Source organism: Mustela erminea, chromosome 7 (assembly GCF_009829155.1).
Source record: "Mustela erminea isolate mMusErm1 chromosome 7, mMusErm1.Pri, whole genome shotgun sequence".
NCBI lineage: Eukaryota > Metazoa > Chordata > Mammalia > Carnivora > Mustelidae > Mustela > Mustela erminea.
The window spans coordinates 121,686,684-121,712,547 of NC_045620.1; the positions used below are offsets into that span (position 1 = coordinate 121,686,684).

Here is a 25,864-nt window from a genome sequence, read left to right on the forward strand (position 1 = left end):
ATGAGAGGTCCTTGTGGACAAGGAGCTCAGCAGGCCCCGGGGGAACTGCTTGAAGGAATGAACTTCTGGACCGCAGGTTCTCTGTGGGAGAGTACCTGGAGGGGAGGCTGGGAAATTAGGCCGGGGTCAGAAGATGGTGGGGCTTGTATACGTGTTGGAAGCCTAGAAGACGAGGAAGAGGAGGAAGGCAGGGGACCCGGGTACATGTGCAGAGAAGACGTGAAGAGAGAATCAGCTGGAAGGTGGTTTCAAGAGACAAGGGGAAGGCCAGAAGTAAACCAGGCTCAGGAGAAGGGAAGGGAAGAATCGAGAAACATGCAGGAGTCAAGGTACCTAGCGACCCTCCGAAGGGAAGGGGGGACGTGTCCACGTCTGCAGGCTGAAAGACAGGAGCAGTGGAGGGATGGAGGATGGTGCCTTTGGAGGGAACAAGTGTGGGTGGTGGATACCCCAGTCCCAGGTAGGCTGCGACCTCAGCAGTCCCTCTTAGGTTGCGTGCCAGAGAGGGAGGGGCCTCCCGGACCGGAGCAGGCATCAGCAACCTGCCAGAACCGGGTTAACAAAGGCAGGACTACAATTCCCAGCATGCTCGGGCCCGGTGGGGTGACGGCGGGCGGTGTCTGCGCCGCACCCGCCTGGTGGGCGCGGGACCGGGGTCGGCACCCGAGCCTGTAATTCCGGAGGGGTCTGCGGGGGTGCGAGCAGGCGATGCACCCTTGTTCCCAGCGCGCCGGCCGCGCGGGGCTCGCGCCTCCCGCCCCGCAGCCCCGCCCCTTGCCCCACCCCAGCCGGGCGGCTTAGCTGGGGCCGCAGCGCGGCGGCAACATCACTCTCGCCGCCGCTGCTCCGCCCCATCCCCTTCTGTTTTTCTCTCTCATTCTCCGGTGGCAGCGGCGGGGAAGGTGGAGGCAGGGGCAGCAGCAGCCGCGCGGGCTGCAATGAATGATCCCCCAGCGCGGGGGGAGGACTCCAGGTGAGCCTCTGCCCTCGGGAGGGCCGGGACCCCCGGCCGCCCAGGACCGGCAGCCCCCGCCATGGATCCCTAGAAGAGGAGGAGGAGGAGGAGGAGGAGAAGACAGCTTCGCCGCCCACCCCCCATCCCATTTTCCTCTTCCTTTATCTCATTGTTGCCGTAGCTGTTTACGGCAGCGCTCCCTCTGCCCCAGCATGGGGCGGGCTCCGGGCACTGCCATTCGGCCGGCGCGGCTCCCGCGGCTGCCGGGGGATTCTGCCTAATTCCCCCTGCCCGGCCCGTGCAGCGAGGACCGGAGAGCGGTGGAGGCCCGGACTGCAGCAGCGGCGGGGCCACCTCCCAGCATCCCCACCCTAGGAGGCTGCATGCGGATTGAAGAGCGGCGCCTGGGGGCTGGGCTGGCCCCGCTGATCCCAACCTAGGGAGGCCAGCAGGACCGCCCAGGCTGCGGAGGGGCCCTGGGGAGCAGGAAGGACAGAGCATCAAGATGGCCAGTAAAACCAAGGCCAGCGAGGCCCTGAAGGTGGTGGCCCGGTGCCGCCCCCTCAGCCGGAAGGAGGAGGCTGCTGGTCACGAGCAGATCCTGACCATGGACGTGAAACTGGGCCAGGTGACCCTGCGGAACCCCCGCGCTGCCCCAGGGGAACTGCCCAAGTCCTTCACCTTTGATGCCGTGTATGATGCCAGCTCCAAGCAGGCAGACTTATATGATGAAACCGTGAGGCCCCTGGTAGACTCAGTACTTCAGGGTTTCAATGGCACGGTGTTTGCCTATGGCCAGACAGGCACCGGCAAGACCTACACCATGCAGGGGACCTGGGTGGAGCCCGAGCTGCGGGGGGTCATCCCCAATGCCTTTGAGCATATCTTCACCCACATCTCTCGCTCCCAGAACCAGCAGTACCTGGTTCGGGCCTCCTACCTGGAGATCTACCAGGAGGAGATCCGGGACCTGCTCTCCAAAGAGCCTGGCAAGAGGCTAGAACTGAAGGAGAACCCGGAGACCGGTGTCTACATCAAGGACCTCTCCTCCTTCGTCACCAAGAACGTCAAGGAGATTGAGCACGTGATGAACCTGGGGAACCAGACCCGGGCGGTGGGCAGCACGCACATGAATGAGGTCAGCTCCCGCTCCCACGCCATCTTCGTCATCACTGTGGAGTGCAGCGAGCGGGGCTCAGATGGCCAGGACCACATCCGTGTGGGCAAGCTCAACCTGGTGGACCTGGCTGGCAGTGAGAGGCAGAACAAGGCAGGCCCCAATGCCGCCGGAGGGACGGCCACACAGTCTACGGGCTGCGGCAGCGGTGGAGGTGGGGGTGGTGGCGGCGGCGGCGGTGGTGGTGGTGGTGGTGGTGGTGGTGGTGGTAGTGGTGGAGAGAGGCCTAAGGAAGCCTCCAAAATCAACCTCTCGCTGTCTGCCCTGGGCAACGTGATCGCTGCTCTGGCAGGCAACAGGAGCACCCACATCCCCTACCGGGACTCCAAGCTGACCCGACTGCTCCAAGACTCTCTGGGGGGGAACGCCAAGACCATCATGGTGGCCACTCTGGGGCCGGCTTCTCACAGCTACGACGAGAGCCTCTCCACCCTGCGCTTTGCCAACAGGGCCAAGAACATCAAGAACAAGCCCCGCGTGAACGAGGACCCCAAGGACACGCTGCTGCGGGAATTCCAGGAGGAGATCGCTCGCCTGAAGGCCCAGCTGGAGAAGAAGGGGATGCTGGGAAAGCGGCTCCGGAGGAAGAGCAGCCGCAGGAAGAAGGCCGTGTCGGCCCCAGCTGGGTACCCCGAGGGGCCGGTGATAGAGGCCTGGGTGGCCGAAGAGGAGGATGACAACAACAACAACCACCGCCCACCCCAGCCCATCCTGGAGTCAGCCTTGGATAAGAACATGGAGAATTACCTGCAGGAGCAGAAGGAGCGCCTGGAGGAGGAGAAGGCGGCCATCCAGGATGACCGCAGCCTGGTGAGCGAGGAGAAGCAGAAGCTGCTGGAGGAAAAGGAGAAGATGCTGGAAGACCTAAGGCGGGAGCAGCAGGCCACGGAGCTGCTCGCGGCCAAGTACAAGGTAAGGGCCCCAGACAGCAGTGCGACTCCAGAGGTGCCCAAGGGGATCTGGGCTGGCAGGCTTTTCTTTTCGGGTCTTTGATCCTACCTGAAGCGAGGTGTCCTCCCTCAGCACAACACGCTTGCCTTCCTGCCCAGTACTCCCCTGGAGCAGCCAGGGAAATAAATCCCCACAATTCTGGGCTGCCGGGCAGAGCATCCCAGGAGCTCCTAGGAGGACAGACAAACCACATACACACACACACACACACACACACACACACACACACGCAAAGCAAAGCAAAGCAGGCAGGTGGTCTTTCAAGCCTGGGAGCTTGGGCTGGTCTGACCAACCGCCTGTCAGTCTCTGTTGGTGGCCGTCAGGATCAGTCAGGTCCTTGGGGTGACCAGGCAGGGCCTCAGCCTCATTTGGGGGTGGGTTCCCTTGCATAGCCTCCTCCCCTGGGACTTCCTCCCTCTGTAGCACCTTCACACCTCACACCATTTTAATAATATCTGACATTTGGATAGCACTTCCCAGTCTACCAAATGCCCCACAGACACGATCTCATCTGATCCTTAGCCATCCAGGGTACTGGTTCTTAAGCCCCCATTTTATGGGTGAGGAACTAAGGCTCAGAGGTGCAATGACCAAGGTACCATCCTACCAGGTGGCAAAGCTGAGCTGGAGCACACGAACGCTGTGCTCTTTTGGTTCTGGGATAGCCAGAGGGACTAGGAATGGATCCTGCCCCTGAAAGCAGCCATAGGACCCATGCAGGGCCCAGTGCTTGCTAGAATTAGGAGGGAGATCCAGAGATCATGGGGAGGGTAGGCAAGAGCACTGGGCTCTACCCTGGAGAACGGGAGTCTGGGCCTAGCTATTTTATCGCTCATCGAGTGACCTTGTGTAAGTTGCTTTCTCCTTTCCTAAAGCCTCAGCTTCCCTTTCTGTAAAACTGAGGTGGCCTGGGTGATCTCTGAAATTCTTCGAAGCTGAGAAGCAAACTGCCCCCCACCACTCAGGCTTCATCCCAGCAAGATCTAATTTCCCATTGCCCTGAGAGCTATCCAGATCTTCCTGCTGGGGCCTCCAGGCACAAGGTGGGGCTAAGCTACAGAGGGCTCTGCCAGACCAGCCACAGACCTGTTCAGTTTCATTGCCGCAGATGCCACAACTCAATGTTCCAAGCATTTCCAGGTCCCTGGACTCCTCAGTGCTGAGGGTTGGAGGGAGGACACAGGGAACCAGGAGCCGATCACTTGCTGGAGAGAACAAAACATTGCTATTTTTTATGCCCTCTCAAGAGTGTGGGCTGGGGAGCAGGGAACTCAGCCTGGGGAGGGAGAGTGGCGGCTGCTGGGAAGGTGGGCAGATGAGCTGTGTGCCATTGTCTGGGTTATGGGGATGTGCTGCTGCACAGGGGCTCTGGCCTTGTGTCTTTAATATTTAATTCACCTCCATGAGCTCAGCAAGGGTTCTGCTGAGATGCTTCCTCAAAGAATGGCCCAGAGGCCTGGCACCTTTGGGGCCATCTGGGGAGAAGCAAGATGATAGCCGAATAGTTAGACTCAGCCCTCCCTAGGAGGAAAGGAATCCAGGCAATCTGGTGCTTTCCACTGGAAAATCTTACATGGGCAATCTGTCATTAGTTTCATTACCAAGGGAAGCCCCTTCCCCCTTACTTCCCTTCTCAACCCTCATTCCCCTTAAAGCTGGGAGGCAGTGGAGGCTAAGTCAGTACAGAAGCACACTTCAGCCCTGAGGAAATGGGAGAGGGGTTGGTGTGAAGGATCTAGCAGATCCTTCCCATTGGGAACAATGGGATCTCCCACTGTTGGCAACTGACCAGCTCCCTCAGTAAGATTCTTGGATCTAAGGCAATGTGGGGCAGAAATAATAGGACAGTCAAGAGCAGCCAGCCCCAGAATTCTTGCAATAGAGGTATGGTCCACAGAACCCTCCTTCTTAGAGGTGGCAGAGGCCTTGGGAAACTGAGGCCTGGCCTTGCCCAGGGCCATATAGGTGAGTTAATGAGATCCCAGACTCCTTATGCTTGATCCAGCCTTTTCCCCTTACGCCCGAGTTCTAACATTACCTGTGCTACCTGATAATCAGGATAATTCATTTTTATGTAACACTTTGACATCTTCATCTCAAGCAACCCCAAGAGATGGGTGTTCCTGTCCCTATTTGACAGTTAAGAAAACCAAGACTGGGGAGCTTGAATGCCTGTCTCTGTGCCCCTGGGCTGAGAAAATAGTGGAGCGAAGACTGGGACTCAGGTCTCCTCGTGCTCCCGGACCCCTGTTCTTCCCAAGTCATCACCATCTCTCCATGTCTGTTCACTGTGTGACTCAGGGCCAAGGCTTTTGCCTCTCTAGGCCTCAGGTTTCTATTCTCCTAATGAAGAGAAGTCTGACATATCTCCCTGGAGACTGATGGACATGGTCACTATGTGCCAGGCTTTCAGACATGAGGGAAGGGGGCGGGTTGGCTGGGAAATTCCAGGAGGGGAATGAGTCCGTATCCTGTGACTTCTTGTCACACCCAGCCCAGGACAAACACGAACAAGACAACTTGAGTGGAGCCTGGACAGAGAACCCCAGCCTCTTCCTGTCCCCAAGGCACGGCCTGATTCTGCATTGGATCTTCCTAGGATGGAGGAAACAATTTGAGGGCTCTTGAGGAATCACAGATTAGAGGGGAGGAGCACATCAGAGATAATGCCAGGCCTGCCTATTTCACAGGTTTGTGCTCAAGATGAAATGAGATCATTAGTGGGAGGGTGTTGGAAATAAGTTGAAAGGACCAAATAAAAGGAGGGGCATTAGCAGCCACAGGGTGGCCTCTGTCGATCAAGCTGGGGTCCAGTGATCTGGAGGACTGACATCTTTGCTGTTAGCTTGACTCTTCTCCACCCCCCACACCCCCACTGGCCGATCCCAGCTGCCTCGCTATAACCCTACAGCTCTGGAAGCAGAGCTGGGCAAGAAAGAGCCAGGAGGACTCAGAAGAGAGGGAGCTCCTGCTCCCTTAACTGAGCTTTCGCTCCCCATCTGCTGCACACTCTCTCCAGGTCCCACTTCTCAGTTTCGGCAGCAGCTCCCCTAACCGCCTCCCCCCATTCCCTTCTCCCAGTTCACACCACCCTCTGGGGGCGACGAAGCCAGAGCTGGTACGACCTACTGCCCTCATTCACTCCGACTCCTCTTACAGCCTGGCCCGCCTGCTTCCCCTGCCTGCCACCTCCGGGCTCCCCGTTTCCTTTGTTCTCCCCTCACTGTGTACAAACACCGAGCCTGTCTCCTTGGAGTCTCCTTTCATCTCTCCTTCCATATTCACTGGGGGCCCCAGGGGATGTGAGGGTGTGCAAATGCGTTTGGGCTCGTGATTGTGATCGGCCCGGTTTCTCACTAATCGTTCGCAGCCCTTCCTTACGGAGTATCCCCCCGGGGGCTTGATAGCACGCTAGGCCTGTGAGGAAGCGGGTGCAGGGAGAGAGTCACAGACCCACAACTCAGGCTGGGGCTCAGACGTTCGTGCACAATGTGTGGACTGCAGTGAGGACCCGTGAAAGCGTGTGGATGGGTTGAGAGAAGGCCCACTTTACTCACAGTTCATTGTGCAAGATCCTTGACTTTTGAACTCAGTGTTTTTGAGGGATTGGACCAGGTGCTTTCTGTAGCTGATCCTAGATTCTTAGAAAGAAAGAAGGGTGGCTAAGGGACGTTAGGGTTGTAGATGACACAAAATGCTGGTTTCAGCTAAAAGGAGGGGGGGAAGAGGCACTGTCTGTTTATCCCCACGTGAGCAGGTCTGGAGAGAGAAGAGCTAGAACCCGGCTCTGTCCGCAGCGAGTGTAGAAGACAGACCCTGCCGAAGTGGCGCCCACAGCCAAAGGGGCGAGGTCATCACAGAGAATGCAAACCACACTGAATGCTCACTGTCCACTCCGTGGCTCCCTCTTCTTCCCCCCACCTCTCAGCATGGGGATTAACCACAAAAAGGTTACCAAGAGGGAGTTTCAAGCCCCAGAAACAGCAGTCATCACAATAAGGATGCTGTTTCCGTAACACCTGCTATGTGCCAAGCACTGTACTACTGGTTATGGACACATGATCGAATTTAATCTACGCAAGCACCTTCCAAGAACGGTGTTGTTACTCTTCCCATTTTAGATCTGAGAAAACTGAGGCCCATAGAGGTTAAGTAACTTGCCCAAGGCCTCATAGTTTTATGTGGCAAATCTAGTTGAGCCCAGGTTGGTTAAACACAAAATGTGATCTTCTTTTATGCTTCAAGATTTGGAATATCAGTTTTGGGAACTGGGTGCTAGGTGAAAACTGGCAGAAGCTTGTGCCATGGAATATGAGGCGACAAAATCCAGTGGGCAGCTGGAAATGGATCTGTGGAGACTAGCAATGGAGATTCGGGGCCTGTGTGTAGAAGAGCGCTCAAAGCGGACCCAGGCCCTCCGTTTTTTACATTCTCTCTGTCTAGTAAATGCGTTCCCAGATCAGGGCCTCCCCTCCTGGTCTCTGCTGACGTTATTTTGTAGAGTGCTGTATTCAGATCATGTGCATCAGACACAGACAGGCCTGGGTTTCGTGTAAGACCTCAGTCACCTCATCTATAAAATGAAATAATAACAGTACCGACGTTTATGTTTTCGAGAGGATTAAATGAGATCATGTTAAAGTGCTTTGCACACTTCCTGGCATGTAAGCACAGCTTTTTATTACTGCCTAATGGACAGTCTCACTTGGCTTTGCCTTGATAAGTCAAACACACCACATTTTAGACTGGCATTCAAGACCTAGCAGAGACCGGCTGCCATATGTCTCCTCTGTCTTGACCCCACAAGCAAGCTACTCCAGGGAGAGACCTCACAGCCAGCTGGTCTACCTCAATCTTTTGAACCTAATAGGTACCTCACTGCCTTTCTGCTGTTGCACTATTTTTATATCCTGGATTGTTCTGGTAGCCAGGGGATGGGAATTAGGGGAGCAGACTAAGCTCAATATAAAGAACTTTTTTTTTTTTTTTTTTTTAAGATTTTATTTATTTATCAGAGAGAGAGGTGGGGAGAGAGTAAGCACAGGCAGACGGAGTGGCAGGCAGAGGCAGAAGCAAAGCAGGCTCCCTGCTGAGCAAGGAGCCCGACATGGGACTCGATCCCAGGACGCTGGGATCATGACCTGAGCCGAAGGCAGCTGCTTAACCAACTGAGCCACCCAGGCGTCCCAAGAACTTCTTAACACCTAGAAATGGACCGCTCCTAGAGGTAGCAGGCTCCAAACCGTGGAAGTGCTCAAGGAGAAATGGAGTGTCAGAGTTGCTCTAAAGGGATTCATGTATCAACAAAACCATTAATCTTGATTGCCTTTAAAGTCTCCTCCTCCTAAAAGTCCTTGATTGTTAAAAATACTCTTTTTGGGGGGGCACCTGGTGGCTCAGTGGGTTAAGCCTCTGCCTTTGGCTCAGGTCATGATCTCAGGGTCCTAGGATTGAGCCCCCCATGGGGCTCTCTGCTCAGTGGGGAGCCTGCCTCCCCCTCTCTCTCTACCTGCCTCTCTGCCTACTTGTGATCTCTGTCTGTCAAATAAATAAATAAAATCTTTAAACAATAAAAAGAGAGAGACGAGAATGAAGAGAAAAACAGGGAAGAAATAGAAGGGGGTGGGGAAGAGGGGAAAGAGAAGTGAAGTCATAAAGGCACAGGGCAGGAGGAGATAGTGGGTAAAGGGCTGAACAGCAGGGATCCTGGGGAGAAGCCCCCATAGGAGAGAAAGTGCTGTAGGGGACAGTTAACTACTCATCCCTGGCAGTGTTATCATTTCACAGAACTGTCGCGAGCTGGGGGCATTTTGTAATTATAAAGACTTGACTGGCAGGAAGCACTGAAGACTGACTAATATATTCCCATCAGAGGTCTGGGGCTTCAAGTTACGTGGAGGCTCCGCAGGCCTTCGGGTCCAGTGTTGGGTTTCTCCCGATGTGCTTTGGCTGGAGGAGTCTATTACGCACGGCCCTCAGTCACCGCCAGCCCCCAGAGAGCACGACTGCATGAAGTGGGTGTGATAATGTTCTCTTTGTGCTCTGAGGACTTGGGGAAGGACCTGGAATGCAGCTGGAGAAGGGCACCCTTCTCTGGCCATGTCGTGCTAGCCAGTTTTACCTGGCCAGTCTTGCACACTTCTGGAGCCTTCTGGGCCTGAGAGCTCCAGACCCGGGTGGCCTGAGAAGATAAGAAGATGGTTCCCTCCTCCCAAAGATGCAGCCCTTCAGCCCCGCCCTCTGCGCAAGGCACCCCACCTGTGCTCAGGGTTCAGGGGCCACTTGCTCTTGTAGTCTGGTGGATCTGGAATTTGTAATATCCTGAGAAATTCCTGGGCATTAACTCCCAGTCATACTAAAGAGTTCCTGCTTAGTTGTCTCCTTTTCCTGCCAGATGTCCCCAGCAGAGGAGGACCAGGACCTGGGCTGCTCTGTTTCTATAGCACTAGGTAATGGGCCTGCAGGCTTTCTCCTGCAGGCAAGATAATAATGGCAACGATAATAATGACGATGACAGCTACCATTTCTTTATTTTTTTATTTTATTTTTTTTTAAGATTTTATTTATTTGACAGAGATCACGATTAGGCAGAGAGGCAGACTGAGAGTGGGGATGGGGGTCGGGGGAAGCAGGCTCCCTACTGAACAGAGAGCCCAATGCAGGGCTTGATCCCAGGACCCTGGGATCATGACCTGAGCTGAAGGCAGAGGCTTAACCCACTGAGCCACCCAGGTGCCCTTTTATTTTATTTTATTTTTTTAATTTTAAAGATTATTTATTTATATATTTATACATTTATTTATTTGAGAGAGAGAAAGTGTGAGAGTGAGAGAGCACAAGTATGGGGAGTGCCAGAGGGAGCAGAAGAGGGAGCAGGAGAAACAGGCTTCCCACCAAGCAGGGAGCCCAGTGTGGGGCTCCATCCCAGGACCCTGTGATCATGACCTGAGCCGAAGGCAGACGCTTAACCAACCGAGCCACCCAGGTGCCCCGACAGCTACCGTTTCTTCAGTGCATGTCTAACACCAAGCATGCCGCTGTTTTCATGTGCATTCGTTTTCTTTAATCCTCACAATAACACCATGAAGTAGTACTATTTTAATCTCCATGTGACAAATGAGGATGCTGAGACTCCTTAAGGAAGGAACAACCCAAGGTCACATGCCTTGGAAGTACTGTGGCCAGAATAGGAGCCTCTGTCTGCCTGACTCCAGAACCCATGATCTGTACCCCCCCACACACTATACTACCAGCTTCGGAAATGAAAGATTCCTGCCAGATCCCTAGCTAATAGGCCCCAGTGGGAGCTCTTGTCTGTGGAGATGCTTAGCTCAACCCATCTCTGTCCTTCCTAATGATGCAAACCCCCAGCCTCCGACTCACCTGGCTCCGTCCATTCATATAATCAACAAATCTTTTTAAGTACCCATAACCAAGAACATAAGTCAGCAGGTATAGTTAACGAAGTCTTCAAATTATTTAGATTTCTGGAAGGAATCACGAGAATTCACCAACAGTAGTTATTTCTAGGAATTTTAGTGGGGAAGGGGGGGCTTTTATTTATTATTTATTTACTTTATACTTTTTTTACTTTCACTACAAACATATATTTTGTTAAATAAAAACTAACCTAAAAATTTAAGTGAGAAGAAAATATAAAAGAAATGTGTTAACACCTCTTTGGAAGATTGGCTTAAAAATAATGAATAACTGGGGCGCTGGGAAGGTTTAGTTGGTTGAGCGTCGGACTCCTGATTTCCGCTCAGGTTATGATCTCAGGGTCGTGGGATTGAGCACTGCGTCGGGCTCTGCGCTCAGCACGGAGTCTGCTTGTCCCTCTCCCTCTGCCCCTTTCCCCTCCCTCCCTCTCTTTCTCTGGGATAAATAAGTAAAACCTTTTTTTTATTATTATTATTTTTTAAAGATTTTATTTTATTTATTTGACAGACAGAGATCACAAGTAGGCAGAGAGACAAGCAGAGAGAGAGGAGGAAGCAGGCTCCCCGCTGAGCAGAGAGCCCCACATAGGGCTCGATCCCAGGACCCTGAGATCATGACTTGAGCCGAAGGCAGAGGTTTAACCCACTGAGCCACCCAGTGGGTTTTTTAAACCTTTTTAAACAAATGAATGATTGGAGCCCTGGGTGGCTCAGTTGGTTAAGCATCTGCCTTAGGCTCGGGTCGTAGTCTCAGGGTCCTGGGACAGAGCCCAGCTCGTTGGGCTCTCCACTCAGTGGGGAATCTGCTTCTCCCTCTCACTCTCCCTCTCTGATCTCTCTCTCAAATAATTCTATAGAATCTTAAAAATAATAAGTTAAAGGGGCACCTGGGTGGCTCAGTTGTTAAGTGTCTGCCTTTGGCTCAGGTCAGGATCCCGGGATCCTGGGATCAAGCCCCACATCAGGCTCCCTGCTCAGTGGTAAATCTGCTTCCTCCTTCCCACTCCCCCTACTTGTGTTCCCTCTCTCGCTGTCTCTCTATCAAATAAATAAATAAAATCTTAAATAATAATAATAAATTTAAATTTAAAAATGAATAATTGAGGGAGACCCAGTGTTGATAATAATTCTCAGTGATACCCAGTTATGGGCAATCCTGTGACCTTGGACAAGTCTCTTCCCCTCCCAGGGACTTTAAGGAATCATCCGTAGGTGCTTCCTTGCTTTCAGTACTATTTGCTGATTCACCTGGGAAGCAGCAGGTCGGGAGCCCAGGGTTAGAGGTCAGCCTGAATGACAGGCAGTGGGAACTGGAGAGGAATGACCAACCATTGCCTGGGAGCCACCGGCCACGTGACCCTGGATGACCCGCGAAAGCCCCTTGGGCCCGTGCCTCGGCTGTCAAATGCTGAGTCTGCACTTGAAGCCTCCTTAGGTTCCTCCAGTCCTGACACTGTAGCATTCTATTGTTGGCCAGAGGGGAACAGGGGGGAAGGAGGAAGTTAGGGACCAGGTCTGAGATGCTTATGGTTTTCTCACTGAAGTAGATGGGCTGATTTTTTTTTTTTTTTTTTATTCCTTCTTTTCTCTGAGGGGCATCAAAGTACTACTGGGCATCCACACCCCCGTCCGGGACAAGGCTGCGGGTGGAGTCCAGCTTACCTCACTCCCCAGCCAATATGTTTCCTGAGCCCAAACTGTCTCCTTCTTGAGAGAATTCCCAGCCTTTGAGACGTGCATCATTTCTGTTGTGTCTTAAGCCATCCAAGGAGACTGAAGGCAGGAAACGGTCTGGGTCTCCTGATTTTGGTTCCTCAGGGCAGAGAATCACTGAACTTAGCACTGTTCTTCCCTTTCCTGTTGTCTCCTTTGTTTCTTTTTCCCTTACTGCTGGCTTCTCGATGTCTATAACTAGGGAGCCCCAAAAGGAGAAATCGTTCTGTGGCATTTGGAGTGGCTGTAATAACAGGGGAAAGCAAAGATGGTCCACTAATTGGGGTTTTTTGCTCTTTGTGATGAGTCGTGAGTACCCGTCAATCAGATACTGATTGACAAGTAACCACTGACACAGGATTGTACTTTATCACTTACCGAGTAATTTCACGTCTATAACCAACTCACCACTTACCAAAGCCTGCAAGGTTAGTGGGTGCTCTCTTCCGTTTTCCAGATGAGAAATCAGATGCCCTAGATGTCATAGCAAATAGGGTGGCCAGGGCTCCTGGGAGGCTCAGTGGGTTAAGCCTCTGCCTTCGGCTCAGGTCATGATCTCAGGGTCCTGGGATTGAGCCCCGCATCAGGCTCTCTGCTTGGCAGGGAGCCTGCTTCCCCCCTCCCCAGCTCTCTCTGCCTGCCTCTCTGCCTACTTGTGATCTCTCTCACTCTCTGTCAAGTAAATAAAATCTTAAAAAAAAAAAAAAAAAAAAAGGTGGCAGAGCATGTACTAGCATCCAGACTGTCTGACCTGCCCAGTGCTCCGGCTGTCGTCCCTCCATGGAACCCAGGAGGCAGCCTTTCCCACGAGCATCCCAGCACTTGACTTCTCTCCGGGAGGCTAGGGATCCTGACAACCTCCCCGAATCCCATAATTAACACCCTCATCCCCTCACCTCAGAGGCCCCCATAAGGCACCTCGGGTAGAAGCATCTTCAGCAGAGATCTTGCCTGGCTTAGCTCTCAGAGAAAGAAATGGTGCCCTGAGCTTTCCTGATGGTTCCTGATCTGGCAATGTTACCGAGACCAAATGCTGCTGCTCTCCAAGGCACCTTGCTGCCTGAGCCTGGGAGAAAGCTGTGGCCCAGGGAGAGGGATACCAGTGGAGTTAAGAGGCTGGTGTTCAAATCTCACCTCTACCATTTGCTGGCTCCGTCAGCTGGAGGGAGTCCATCACCTGTCTGAATCCCTGTTTTCTTTTATGTCCAGTGGGGATCATACTCGTTATCTCGCATGGTTCTTATGATGACCAAATAGGATGATTCGTTTAAAAGGTAGGGGCGCCTGGGTGGCTCAGTTGGTTGAGCAGCTGCCTTCAGCTCAGGTCATGATCCCAGCATCCTGGGATCGAGTCCCACATCGGGCTCCTTGCTTGGCAGGGAGCCTGCTTCTCCCTCTGACCCTGCCTGCCACTCTGTCTGCCTGTGTTCGCTCTCATTCTCTCTCTCTCTGACAAATAAATAAAATAAATAAAATCTTTAAAAAAAAAAAATAAATAAAAAAAATAAAAGGGAACTAGCCCAGCGGCAGGCACATGACAAGTTGCCTCTGAGACTCCTGTCTCCTGCAGCATGTGAGAGATGAGCTGGCAGTGGCCAAGCGGAGCCTATCTGGCTTCTCTGTGAAATCATACCTGATAGTATCTTCTCAGACGAGAGGCTGGCTGGGCCTGCTGTCTCCTCTCTGGCTTTTCAGATCAGCATTAATGAGTACTGGGGGGTGGGGAGTGCCTGGGTGGCTCAGTGGGTTAAGCCTCTGCCTTCGGCTCAGGTCATGATCTCAGGGTCCTGGGATCGAGCCCCGCATCGGGCTCTCTGCTCAGCAGGGAGCCTGCTTCCTCCTTTCTCTGCCTGCCTTTCTGCCTACTTGTGATCTCTGTCAAACAAATGAATAAAATCTTAAAAAAAAAAAAGTAAAAAAAAAAAATGAGTCCTGGGGCCTCCTCCCTGCTCCTGGTCTTGCACCGGGCTTGCTCCTTGAATAGGAAGGGGTGAACCTCTGAGTACCCCCAGCTGAGTCCATAGAGTCACATGGTCCCTGTGATGGGCTTGGCTGTTCGCTGTCACGGCAGTTGACTTGCCTCAGTTTCCTAATCTGTCAAGCAAAGAGGATTGGGCTTGAGGGTTCACTGAGGCTGCCTTAGTTATGCCGCGATTTGTAGCGGTTTCTCAAGAGTCAGACCCATGTTCCTGAGTTTCCCGCCCTGCCTCTTCCACCCCCACAACTGCTGCTCGCCTTTTAGTTACACTGGACTGATTGAGAACCAGTAAGACCAAACCCAGTCCTGTCTGCAGGCTCCACCCACCTATCTTTTGCCATGAGGGATCACAAAGGCAGCATTAACTCCAGAGGCTAAGAACCCCAGGGAACTTTTCCTGGGGACTAGGACCCCTGTATTCGCAGCCCCTCTGCTTAGTATCCCCAAGCCTAAAGGGGGACCTAGGGATTTGAGACTACACTGTCCCTCCCTGCCCTCCACAGATGCTGGTAAGAACAGAGATCTGATGAGGAGATGGCCACTGGTATCCTCAGAAAAATGGGGGGAAATTAAAAGCAAAAGCAAAAACCAAGCAAAACCCCCAAAAAACCCAAACCCTGTTTCTAAGCAAAGAACTGAAGTCGTGCATGATGCATTTCAGAGCGTGGGGGGGAAACAGCCAGCATGGGCTACGACTGGGGAGAAGGTGGCGGCTGAGACCTTGCACCTGGATTGGGGCCCACCCACAGATTTTGTGCCAGGACCAGCCCCCTCTTCTAGCACAAGACAGGCTCTGTCAGGCAGGCTTGGCTGATCGTGTGGGCTAGGAAAGTGGGCAAGCCTTGGCGAGTCACCAGAAAGGCAAATTCAGTTGTCATTCAGACCACGTTTGCGCTGGGTCTCAGCGGGGCTAGCAGAGAAGCATAGGGGCAGTGGACGAATGGAATTGGGTGATGATGGACAGTCAGACATCATCCAGAATTCTCTTCATGGAGGTCAGGACCCAGCTCAAAGGGGAGATCCTGAAGCAGGGTTCCAGGTCCAAGGAAGGGATCTAAGCTGAAGGCCGAGGAGCAAGAACCAACAGAGAGAAACTTGTCCTGGGAATCACATCATGGGGGGTGGGGGAGGGGCTTAGAACCTGGGGGGCCCTGGGAGTCTTGGCTGATACATCAGATTCCAGGCCTGATTGGAATCCCGCCCATGGGATTTCTTGAATCCAGAATTTTGAATGAAAAGAGCATGAGACTTAGGTGTGGGTAGTTGGAGAAGGTGGAGGCTGAACAAAGCATTGTTTGAATCAGAGGTCTGGCTCCTGACTTAAAAATCACCAAGAGGGGTGCCTGGGTGGCTCAGTCAGTTCAGTGTCAAATCTGGAAAAAAAAAAAAAATCACCAAGAAAAAAAATAATTAAAAAAAAATGCATAAAGGGGTATGCTGTGAAAGGAGAGATCAGACCTCCACAAGTCCACCTCAACGGTTTAGAGAATATAAAATCAATGGAGGTTTGGGGCGCCTGGGTGGCTCAGTGGGTTAAAGCCTCTGCCTTCGGCTCAGGTCATGATCCCAGGGTACTGGGATCGAGCCCCGCATCGGGCTCTCTGCTCAGCAGAGAGCCTGCTTCCTCCTCTCTCTCTGCCTGCTTCTCTGTGATCTCCGTCTGTCAAATAAATAAATAAAATATTTAAAAAATAAAATAAAATCAATGGAGGTTCAATTTTATATCTATTATCATAGCAAATTTTAAAAATAATGATAATTATGCCTATGACGGTATAACAAAAATTGTTCCATTATTTATTGCTGGCAGTCATTTAAGTGGTATAACTTTTTTTTAAGATTTTATTTATTTGACAGACAGAGATCACAAGTAGGCAGAGAGACAGGCAGAGAGACAGGCAGAGAGAGAGGAGGAAGCAGGCTCCCTGCTGAGCAGAGAGCCCGATGCGGGGCTCGATCCCAGGACACTGGGATCATGACCTGAGCTGAAGGCAAAGGCTTTAACCCACTGAGCCACCCAGGCACCTAAGTGGTATAATTTTTTAAGATTTTATTTATTTGAGAGAGCACAAGTAGGGGGAGCAGCAGAGGGAGAGGGAGAAGCAGACTCCCCACTGAGCAGGGAGCCCAATGTGGGGCTCAGTTCCAGGATCCTGAGATCACGACCCCAGCAGAACACAGCCACCCAGCCAGCTATGCCACCCAGATGACCCTTGGTGATATAATCTGTTAGAAAGGTAACTTCGGGGGCGCCTGGGTGGCTCAGTTGGTTAAGCAACTGCCTTCAGCTCAGGTCATGATCCTGGAATCCCAGGATGGAGTCCCACATCAGGCTCCCTGCTGAGTAGGGAGCCTCCTTCTCCTGCTGACCTCTCTCCTCTCATGCTTTCTCTCTCTCATTTTCTCTCTAATAAATAAACAAAATCTTTAAAAAAAGAAGAAGAAGAAAGAAAGAAAGGTAACTTTGCAATATGTTCTAAGATAGACAAAATGTTTATAACCCTTCATTAAGCGTCTGCTTTCAGCCCAGGTGGCAATCCCAGGGTCCTGGGATGGAGCCCCACATCAGCCCAGCGGGGAGCCTGCTTCTCCCTCTTCCTCTGCTGCTCCCTCTGCTTATGCTCTCTCGCTCATGCTCTCTCAAATAAATAAAATCTTTTAAAAAAAAGTTTTTTTAGATGAAAAAAAAACAAAAAATTATATGTACAAAGTTTTTTTTTTTTTACAAGGGTGTTTATTGTAAACATTGTACACAACCAAAATATCTTCTTATAGGGGCTATTCAGATATAGTTAAATTATCTACTGTAAATATTATGCAGCCATTATATTTATAGTCACAAACCTTATGGATGTAACAGGAAATTCTGGAGAGATTTGATAAAATGGAAATAGCAGGACATGAACTTATATTTATACCATATCTATTGGTGTGAAAAAATGATGTGTGCATTTGGAAAAATCTGGAAAAACAGGGAAAATTTAAAAAGGTGATTAGATGAGAAATATCTCATGAGAAAGTTTTTCTAATTTTGTTTCTGTACTTAATTTGATATTAGTTTTTTTTTTTTCTAAAAAGGAAAGAAAATAAAACATTAAAAATACGTCCCCAGGTGCACCTGAGTGGCTCAGTCGCTTAAGCATCTGCCAAAGCATCTGCCTTTGGCTCAGATTCAGGGTCCTGGGATTGAGCCCCGCATTGGTCTCTCTGCTCAGCGGGGAGCCTGCTTCCTTGTCTCCCTCTGTTTCCCTCTCTGCCTACTTGTGATCTCTGTCAAATAAATAAAATCTTAAAAAAAAAAAAACAACTCTTTATCTCAGGGCCCTGAGTTCAAGCCCCACATTGTGCATAGAGCTCACTTACAAAAAATGTGGCCCTAGAATCCCTTAATAAACTCTTAGATATTTAATACAGTCCTCCTGAGATAACAAATTCCATAAAGGCATTACCTTCTGTAAGCAGTAGAACTTCCCTTTATTTGTCCTTTAAACTCCAAAGTATAAGCTCTTCCTCTATGTACCAGGATTGATTGGAAAAGTCCAGATCGTTCCTTTTCACACCTATTTTTATTTTATTTATTTATTTATTTTTAAGATTTTATTTATTTATTTGAGAGAGAGACAGTGAGAGACAGCATGAGAGGGGAGAAGGTCAGAAGTAGCAGGCTCGGGCGCCTGGGTGGCTCAGTGGGTTAAGCCGCTGCCTTCGGCTCAGGTCATGATCTCAGGGACCTGGGATTGAGTCCCGCTTCGGGCTCTCTGCTCAGCAGGGAGCCTGCTTCCCTCTCTCTCTCTCTGCCTGCCTCTCCGTCTACTTGTGATCTCTCTCTGTCAAATAAATAAATAAAATCTTTAAAAAAAAAAGAAGTAGCAGACTCCCCATGGAGCAGGGAGCCGGATGCCGGACTCGATCCCAGGACCCTGGGATCATGACCCGAGCCGAAGGCAGTCGCTTAACCAGCTGAGCCACCCAGGCGCCCACCTATTTTTATTTTATTTTTTTAATTACCTGAGCTCAGCACCCAACCTGGGGCTCAAACTCACAACCCTGAGATCTAGAGTTTCACGCTCTGCAGACTGAGTCAGCCAGGCACCCCCACACCTGTTTTGATCATGCAGTTTCCAGGTCTATCCTCTTAACCTTTCTTCGTCTTTGCACACTGAAGAGTCCTATTTTTTAATAGCCCTTGGATGGTTTTAGCTGTCCTCTGGATCTCTCTCCCTCCTGCCTGTCCCCAGAGACGCAGCGATGGAACTACACACAGTAGCCCAGATTCAGCCGCATCACCACCATTTTATATTTGGGTGGAATGATTTTTGTTTTGTTTCCAAAAGGCCTTTATGGTGGTGGCTGGCCAGATGCTGGTGGCTTTTTTAGCTCTGGCGGCATATTAAGCCAATGTCTTCTGGGAACAATAGAGAATTATTCCCCCCACCCCGTGCTGTTCTTTTACTCTTTTCTTATTTTTTTATTTTTTATTTTTCAGCTTATAACTGACTGCTCCCAGCTATCATTTAATTAGTAGAGCTAGGAGTACTTCTTCCCGGAGCATAAAACTGTAACTGAAGCTCATAGGACGTTTTTTGTCAGCTCACACGGCCTAGAAATGCTCTCGAACGTTAGCACTCAGGAAGATCTGGGGGCATCTGTGGGGCTGGGGGTCTGCCTGGTGCTGTCTTTCTTGCATGATTTCTACTGGCGATCAGTCCTGTCTTTTCATATCCGCACCTTTTTCCATCCAGAGACATGCCTGTTTGTTTCTGTTTCCTTTCCCTGATCCACCCCCATCCCCCCACCTGCGTTATGAGAAAGTACTTCCCTTTCTCTGTCTCCTCACAGCCCCCCACCCCTCTGATGTAGAACCATGAGGGGCAGGGAGTGTTTTAACCTCTAAAGGGCTGGCTACTGGCTTCCCTAAGTACCGGAATAACCGTGGACATGAGTCAGATGTGATTTCCTCCTGCTGGAAACGTGTTGCTTTTCTTTGAGCAGGTTCTGCTTCCTAAAAACTAAACAGAAAGAATGTCTGGAGTGGAAAGAGCTCGGGCTGTGGAGCCAGGCCGACCTGGACCTGGGTTTTCCATTTCAATTGAATGGCTGCAATGTGACCTTGGATGGATGACTTACCCAGTCTGAGCCTGTATGAGGAAGCTGTTGCTGCTACTACTATGTCCCTTAAAGCATGTCCCACAGGCCACCTGGGGATCTCATTACAAAGCAGATTCTGATTCACTAGGTCTGGTAGGGCCTGAGATCCTGCAAGTCTCTCTTTCTCTCTCTCTCTCTTTTTTTAAGATTGTATTTATTTGAGAGAGTGAGAGAGCGTAAATGAGGGTGGAGGGAGGCAGAGGGAGAGGGGGAAGCAGACTCCCCACTGCGCAGGGAGCTGGATGCAGGGCTCCATCCCTGGAGATCCTGACCTGAGCCAAAGGCAGACACGTCACTGACTGAGCCACCCCGGCGCCCCTGAGATCCTGCATTTCTAACAAGTGCCCAGGTAATACTGATTCTGGGGGACCTCAAAAAGCAGTGGTTCTTTTTGTTGTTGTTGTTTTTAAAATTGTATGTATTCATTTGAGAAAGGGAGAGACAGAGAGAGTACAAGCAGGGAGAGAGGCAGAAGCAGGTGACCACCCCACTCCCCCACCCACACACCCACCCCCGCCCGCTGAGCTGGGAAACCCACCCCGGGGCTGGATCCCAGGACTCAGAGATCACGACCTGAGCCAAAACCTTTAAACCTTTAAAAACCTTTAAACCTTTAAAAACCACTGATGCCTGGACCTCATGGCGGACTCCCCAGCCCCTTTGCAGTTTGATTGGCAGTGGGATGTGGTCTGGGCGCTGGGCCTGGAAGAACTCCCCGGATGATTCTAATATGCATCGAGTTTGAGACCTACTTCTTAAAGGGTTATTAGAAGTAAATGTGAAACACCCGACAGGCAGAGAAAACCATGGTTTTCTTCTTTCCGGTTCCTTGCCCTGTTCTCTCTCTGCCCTAGTCCCCAGCCCATCAATCAGTCAGGAAAACCAGGGCACCAGCATCAGCGCTTGGCTTCGAGACTCCTCCCCGAGCACCTGGCATGGGAGTTCTTAAAGCCACTCATGAGGGGCGGGGCCCAAGATAATAACGCGATGTGGTCCAGCAGTGGGAATTTTAAAAACTCCCCAGTGACTCTAATACAGCAACCAAGTTTGAGAAGTAGTGCCTTTATGAGATTGCAAAGAGTGAAGAACACGGGAATGACGTCAATTACCAAGGGGCGGTGCAAGGACTCAGGGCTGGAGTGCCCCAGAATAGGAAGCCAGGCCAGACACCAGGTCCCTGAGATCTTGTGTCCCGGGTAGTTGGAGGGATCCGCTATCCATGGCCCAGCAGAAGGGGGTTTCCTGCCTTGTCTCCCCTTCCTCCTTCCTCACACCCATCCCCTCCCTCCTGCCAGGTTTCCCAGAAGCGCAGACCCTGCTGCTCTGCCCTTTTGCCCTCCGACAACGAGTGTGGGCTTGTCTGTTGAAGGAGGAGAAGCTGGGATAAAGGGTCAGTTCTATTCCAGATGAGAGAGCCCAGGAAAAGACTTGGAACTCCCCCTAGCCCCCACCACCACCCCACAAGCCCAGGGATTCCTTTCAGGGCCTCAAACATTTATTGAGCACTTACTATGTGCCAAGTTCTGTGCTAAGCCCTGGGATGATCCCTGCCCTGAAGAAGCTCACAGAGGAGACAGGATGTAAGCAATAATGGTCCATGCGGGGAAAAGAAGAGGAATGTGTCCTGGTTATTGAGGGGGACCAAAGGAGGAAAGGAGCCGATGTGAGGGAATCGGAGCACACACCCCAAGTCGCTCCCGCTGAGTCTTGCAGGATAAGCAGTGGTTTTCTAGGCAGATGTGGAGTGGCAAGAGAAGCCCAGTGTTGTGAAATGGCCCAGCACATTCCGGGAGCTGGAATTCTTCTGGGAGCTGGAGCGCACTTGGGGAGTGAGTGGTAAGAGGAGGCTGGAAGGCCGGGCCAGCCCACCGGGCAGGGCGCCGCAGCAGACTCTGGGTTTCATCTTGCAAAGAACGGATGTTCTTTGCCTGTTGAGGTACTTGGCAGCAGAGGAGAGGCACCCTCTGACTTGTGTTTCTGGTGAATGCCCCTGGGTGTCACGGGGAGACGGATGGACGGGGAAGCTGAGGGCAACGACCCAGGCGAGTCAGGAGAGTCGAGGTGAAGTCAGCACGTGTACTCGCAGTTGGAAAGCGGGGAATGGTGGGAGCCCTAACAAGAAGGCAGACTTGATGGGATTTGATGGATGGCCCAATACAGGGGCGGCAAGAGACGCACTCGGGGCAGGGCCTGGGGAGAGGGCGGTAAGGTACACAGGGCACAAAATTGAAGGTCTTGTTCACTCAAAAGATCGTGCAGGTTCTGGGCTTGAGTGAGAAGGAAGCGTCTGGGGTGGGTTCAGGCCTGTGCTGTCGGGGTGAGCCAGATGGTGAGACAGCGTCCCGGAGCAAGGCCTGGGGGAGGTATAAGCACAGCTGGTGGCAGGGGGTGGGGTGGCAGTGAGGACAGGCAGCTCTCCAGGGCCCCGAGCTCGGCAGGAGCTCTCTCTTGGCCTCGGAGGCTGCGTGGGGTCACTCCGATGGGCCCGCTGTCACACAGGGGCCAATGGCATCCTCACAGAGCCCCACCCCTGGCCCCCCAAAAGCAGCCCTCCACCCCTGTCCTGCTCCGTCCCCCGTGATGGGGCTTCCACAGGTGGCAGAGGGGTCCCCTGCCCCCACACCGTGACAGCAGCCTCTGCTTGCGAGCCCGGAAGCAGGTCAGCTGGTCCCACTGGAAAAAATTCCAGTAGGGACGCAGCCAATATCGTCCGGTGGCTCAAGGTGATTTCAACCTTCCGGGAAGCCTGCGATGAAATCAGAGGACAGCTGGGGTGCCCAGGGGCACCCTCTGATGAGCAGGAGTGAGAATGTGTTTCACGTCACCCCGGTTTACCCAGTTTATACGCATCTATTATCCGTACAGCAGGTCTGTGCCGAGCACCGGGGCTCACGGAGTGGGGCCAGAGGTGGTGGGTTCAAATCTTACCTCTTCGTTCACTAGCGGCATGACCTTGGTCAAGTTACTCTCCATCTCTTCAGTTAAGTGAGGAGAGTAACAGGAGCTTTCTCTTGGGCTGAGGATGGAGATCATGTTTGTTAAGGGCTGAATTCAGCCCCTCAAAAATAGGACTCAGCAATATTTGTCAGACATCCTGGAACAGAGGCCGTTCTGATATTACAGATGTGAGAGCTGAAGGGGACCCTTGGTCTAGGCCTTGCACTTAGTGGCATCTCTCTGGCTGCCCCTAAAGCTCATGCGGCTTCTGGGGCCTCACACTGCCCCTTGGTGCTGCAGAATCTTCTTCTGCTTTCCGTGTCAGCTGAAGATTACACCTGTGTTGAGAGCCATCTTCTTGAGTCAGGAGCCTGTTAACTAAAGATTTGGGCTGCCTGGTCACTGCTCCCCACTCTTAAACACCAGCTAGGAGCTAAATGCCAGGATTCAAAAGCCTCCTGCACGCCCCTCCCAGGCATGGTGAACCAACCTTCCAGCTGTATCCAAATCAAACAGATCAGGTGCCTATTTTCCCTGAGGGATGCCCTCTCTTTGCCTCACTTAATGGTCTTATTGATGATGGAAGCCTTGGGCGGGAGCCCAGGAGGCTGGAGGGGCAACTTTGTTCTCAGGGAGGGCCATGAGGCCCCATCAGCGACACATCTTTGGTCCACTCCTGGACAGACCACAGAGCAGGGAAGCAAACCTCTCAAGTTGGAGATGCTGTGGCCATCTTTGAGAAGCCCATCTCTTTAACCCCTCTGTGTCCGCAGGCCATGGAGAGCAAGCTGCTCATCGGGGGCAGGAACATCATGGATCATACCAACGAGCAGCAGAAGATGCTGGAACTAAAGAGGCAGGAGATTGCGGAGCAGGTAGGGCTGGGAGCTTCAGGTCTCGTGGACGCTCACGGCCTTGAGGTCTTGTCTGGAGGACACAGGGCAGTGAGCCATCAGGGACTCAGCATCCCTGGGATACAGTGCTAAGAACCTCAGACACGCGGCCCTGGGTCCCATGGGTTCCCCAGCCCAGGAGCTGCCTCTGTCAAGGGCACCGCCAGCTGAGGGGTGAGAGGAAGTGGTGGCTCTCCATGGCTGGTGGTTCTCCAGGCCTTCCACAAAGGTGTGAGTTCTGTGCCAACCGTATGACAATGTCCTGAATCTTCAAGAACCACAATTTGTTGGTCCTACCAGTCATCTGTGATGCCATATGGGGAGAGGGCAAGGCAGCTGGGAAGCCAGTATGATGCGAATCTATCTTGGCTTGATACTCCTTGAATGGGCCAGCTTTTTGGGCTGGAGTCTCCATCCCCAGGGGGCAATGTATGGCACAGACATGGCTACATGAGAAGAAGAAGGTTCAGAGAGGCTCCGCTGACGATGGGTAGGAGCAGGGGCCATGGGCCATGGGACGCTTTCTTCTCCTTCCCGGTGTCTGTGGCCACAGTGGAGCCAGATCCCGTGATAGGCAGAGTGAGCTTGTCCCCTGAGCTCCCTTGGCCCTCCCTGGGACATGCTGGCCCACTGAGCCCCTGTGCCCTGCCTCGGCCTAGAAACGCCGTGAACGGGAAATGCAGCAAGAGATGCTGCTCCGCGACGAGGAGACCATGGAGCTCCGGGGCACCTACACGTCCCTGCAGCAGGAGGTGGAGGTCAAAACCAAGAAGCTCAAGAAGGTGAGAGGCTGGTGGGGGGGGCAGCCTCGGCCCGAGACAGTCACCGACCCCACCTGAGGGGGTCTGTGCTTTAGGGAACTGCTGAAGCCCAGAGTGACTTCGCCGGGGCTGCCGGCCTGAGGAGTGGGGGGAAGGCGGGGGTCCGGGGCTGGGGCAGACTAGAGCCTCTTCTCCTGGGCCAGGCTGGGCCTGGTGGGCTGGGAAGGCCTTCACCTCCAGTCTCCTGCTGCCATCCTGACAGCGGTGGGTAACTTTCCCTGCGCAGTGTCACCAGCGAGTCACGGTTGGGTAGCCAGGCCCAGGACAGGAGTGTCAAGGAGGCCTGAGGAGACGCAAGCCTGGGGGATCTCTGGAGGGGAGCCACAGGCCTCTGTAGACACAGGAAGGAATGAAACTGATCTCCGGAACCCTGCAAAGTCCAGGGCCAGGGAAGGGCGTGGACAGGGACAGGAAGCGGCAAATTCCAGCCCAGATTCTGGGAAGAACCTGGAAAACCCTCTGGGTTGCTGATGTGAGTGGCCCAGAGCAGGCCAGGAGGAGGCCCAGCTGCAGTGGCAGTTTCCAGGGACGTATCTTCCTCTTGGCGGGTTAGGAGCGGGATCGCTCCAGGAAAGCCAGATCATGATCCTGGAGAGGCAGGAGTGGGACAGGTCACCTTCCAAACTGGCTTAGGCCCCCTTCCCTCCAGGACTCCGGCACGGCAGTTCTGTACTTGGGTCCTGACCCGGACTCTTCTTGTAACTAGTGGTGTGACCTTGAGCAACTGTGTCCCTGAGTCACCTCCTCTACCAAAAGAGGGTGTTGGGACTAAAATGTCTCTCGGGTCCCTTTCAGTTTTCCACAAGGTGACAGCCTCGGAGAGGGAGCAGGTAACAGGTCCTAGGGGAGGAGGGACAGGGTGGCCCTTTGAAAAACCCGCCCTCATCTGTGGTAGGGCAGGAGGGAGGAGGCAGGGGCCTCGCCCTGGACTCAGCTGGTGGAGCCTGAGCCTGCAGCATCGGGGTCTGGGCCGGGAGACAGGGGCCTCGCCACCCCACGGCGCAGCCTCTGAGCGGCGCCTGTCCCCGCACAGCTCTACGCCAAGCTGCAGGCGGTGAAGGCAGAGATCCAGGACCAGCACGACGAGTACATCCGCGTTCGGCAGGACCTGGAGGAGGCGCAGAATGAGCAGACCCGGGAGCTCAAGCTCAAGTAGGGCCCCCTCCTCTTCCCATTGCTGGTCCTCCGCTGTCCATCACTACCTGGCCTCTCTCTGAGGGCTTATTCCTTCCTCAAGGCCTCGTTCCAGCCGTCTACTCCCCCAGGAGTCCACATCCCTTAGGAATAAAATGTGTCTGAGGGGGGAGGACGAGTTGCTTATACTGCCTGTTTCCTTCTCCTTCCTCTGCCCGGCCGCAGCGATGAGTCTCCCGAAGTGCATGCTGGGTACTGGCCAGGAGTGACCCCTTGGGCCCTGAGTCCACAGTCTTTGCCCCAGAAACAGGGGTTTCAAGTTCTGTGATTGCTGTAGGGATCCTCACTTCTCCAGCTGTCCGGATTTTCCGTCTCCTCTGTTCCCTTTTGACTTGCCTCTTGACATCTTGCTCCAACCCTCGCGTGCCCCCTGTGGTCTCTCCCTCCCCAGTTTCCCATCTCTACCTCATTCCTGCTCCCAGGTACCTGATCATCGAGAACTTCATACCCCCTGAGGAGAAGAACAAGATCATGAACCGGCTCTTCCTGGACTGTGAGGAGGAACAGTGGAAGTTTCAGCCACTTGTGCCCGCCGGAGTGTGAGTCCCTCACCGCCTGGTCTGGGCGCACCCCAGGTTGGGGGCGGCCAGCGGTCTGCGGTGACAGTGGTTTTCTGTGGATTTGGAGATGGGTAGGAAAGATGCAGGTGGAGGATGGA

The 25,864-nt window shown here is 52.8% G+C and overlaps 1 protein-coding gene across 2 annotated transcripts in view; it reads left to right on the forward strand.

Moving 5' to 3' along the window:
* The first annotated feature begins 593 nt into the window (after positions 1–593).
* KIF3C (kinesin family member 3C) overlaps positions 594–25,864 on the forward strand; it is a 35,051-nt gene continuing 9,780 nt past the window's right edge. The window contains exons 1-5 of one of the 2 annotated variants that reach the window (XM_032353109.1): positions 594–3,044; positions 23,072–23,173; positions 23,851–23,973; positions 25,046–25,164; positions 25,629–25,745. In XM_032353109.1, coding sequence (XP_032209000.1) covers positions 1,461–3,044; positions 23,072–23,173; positions 23,851–23,973; positions 25,046–25,164; positions 25,629–25,745 — 2,045 coding nt within the window. In that variant the 5' untranslated portion in view covers positions 594–1,460. The remainder of the gene's footprint in view (positions 3,045–23,071; positions 23,174–23,850; positions 23,974–25,045; positions 25,165–25,628; positions 25,746–25,864) is intronic. The other variant, XM_032353108.1, reaches the window with a different exon arrangement.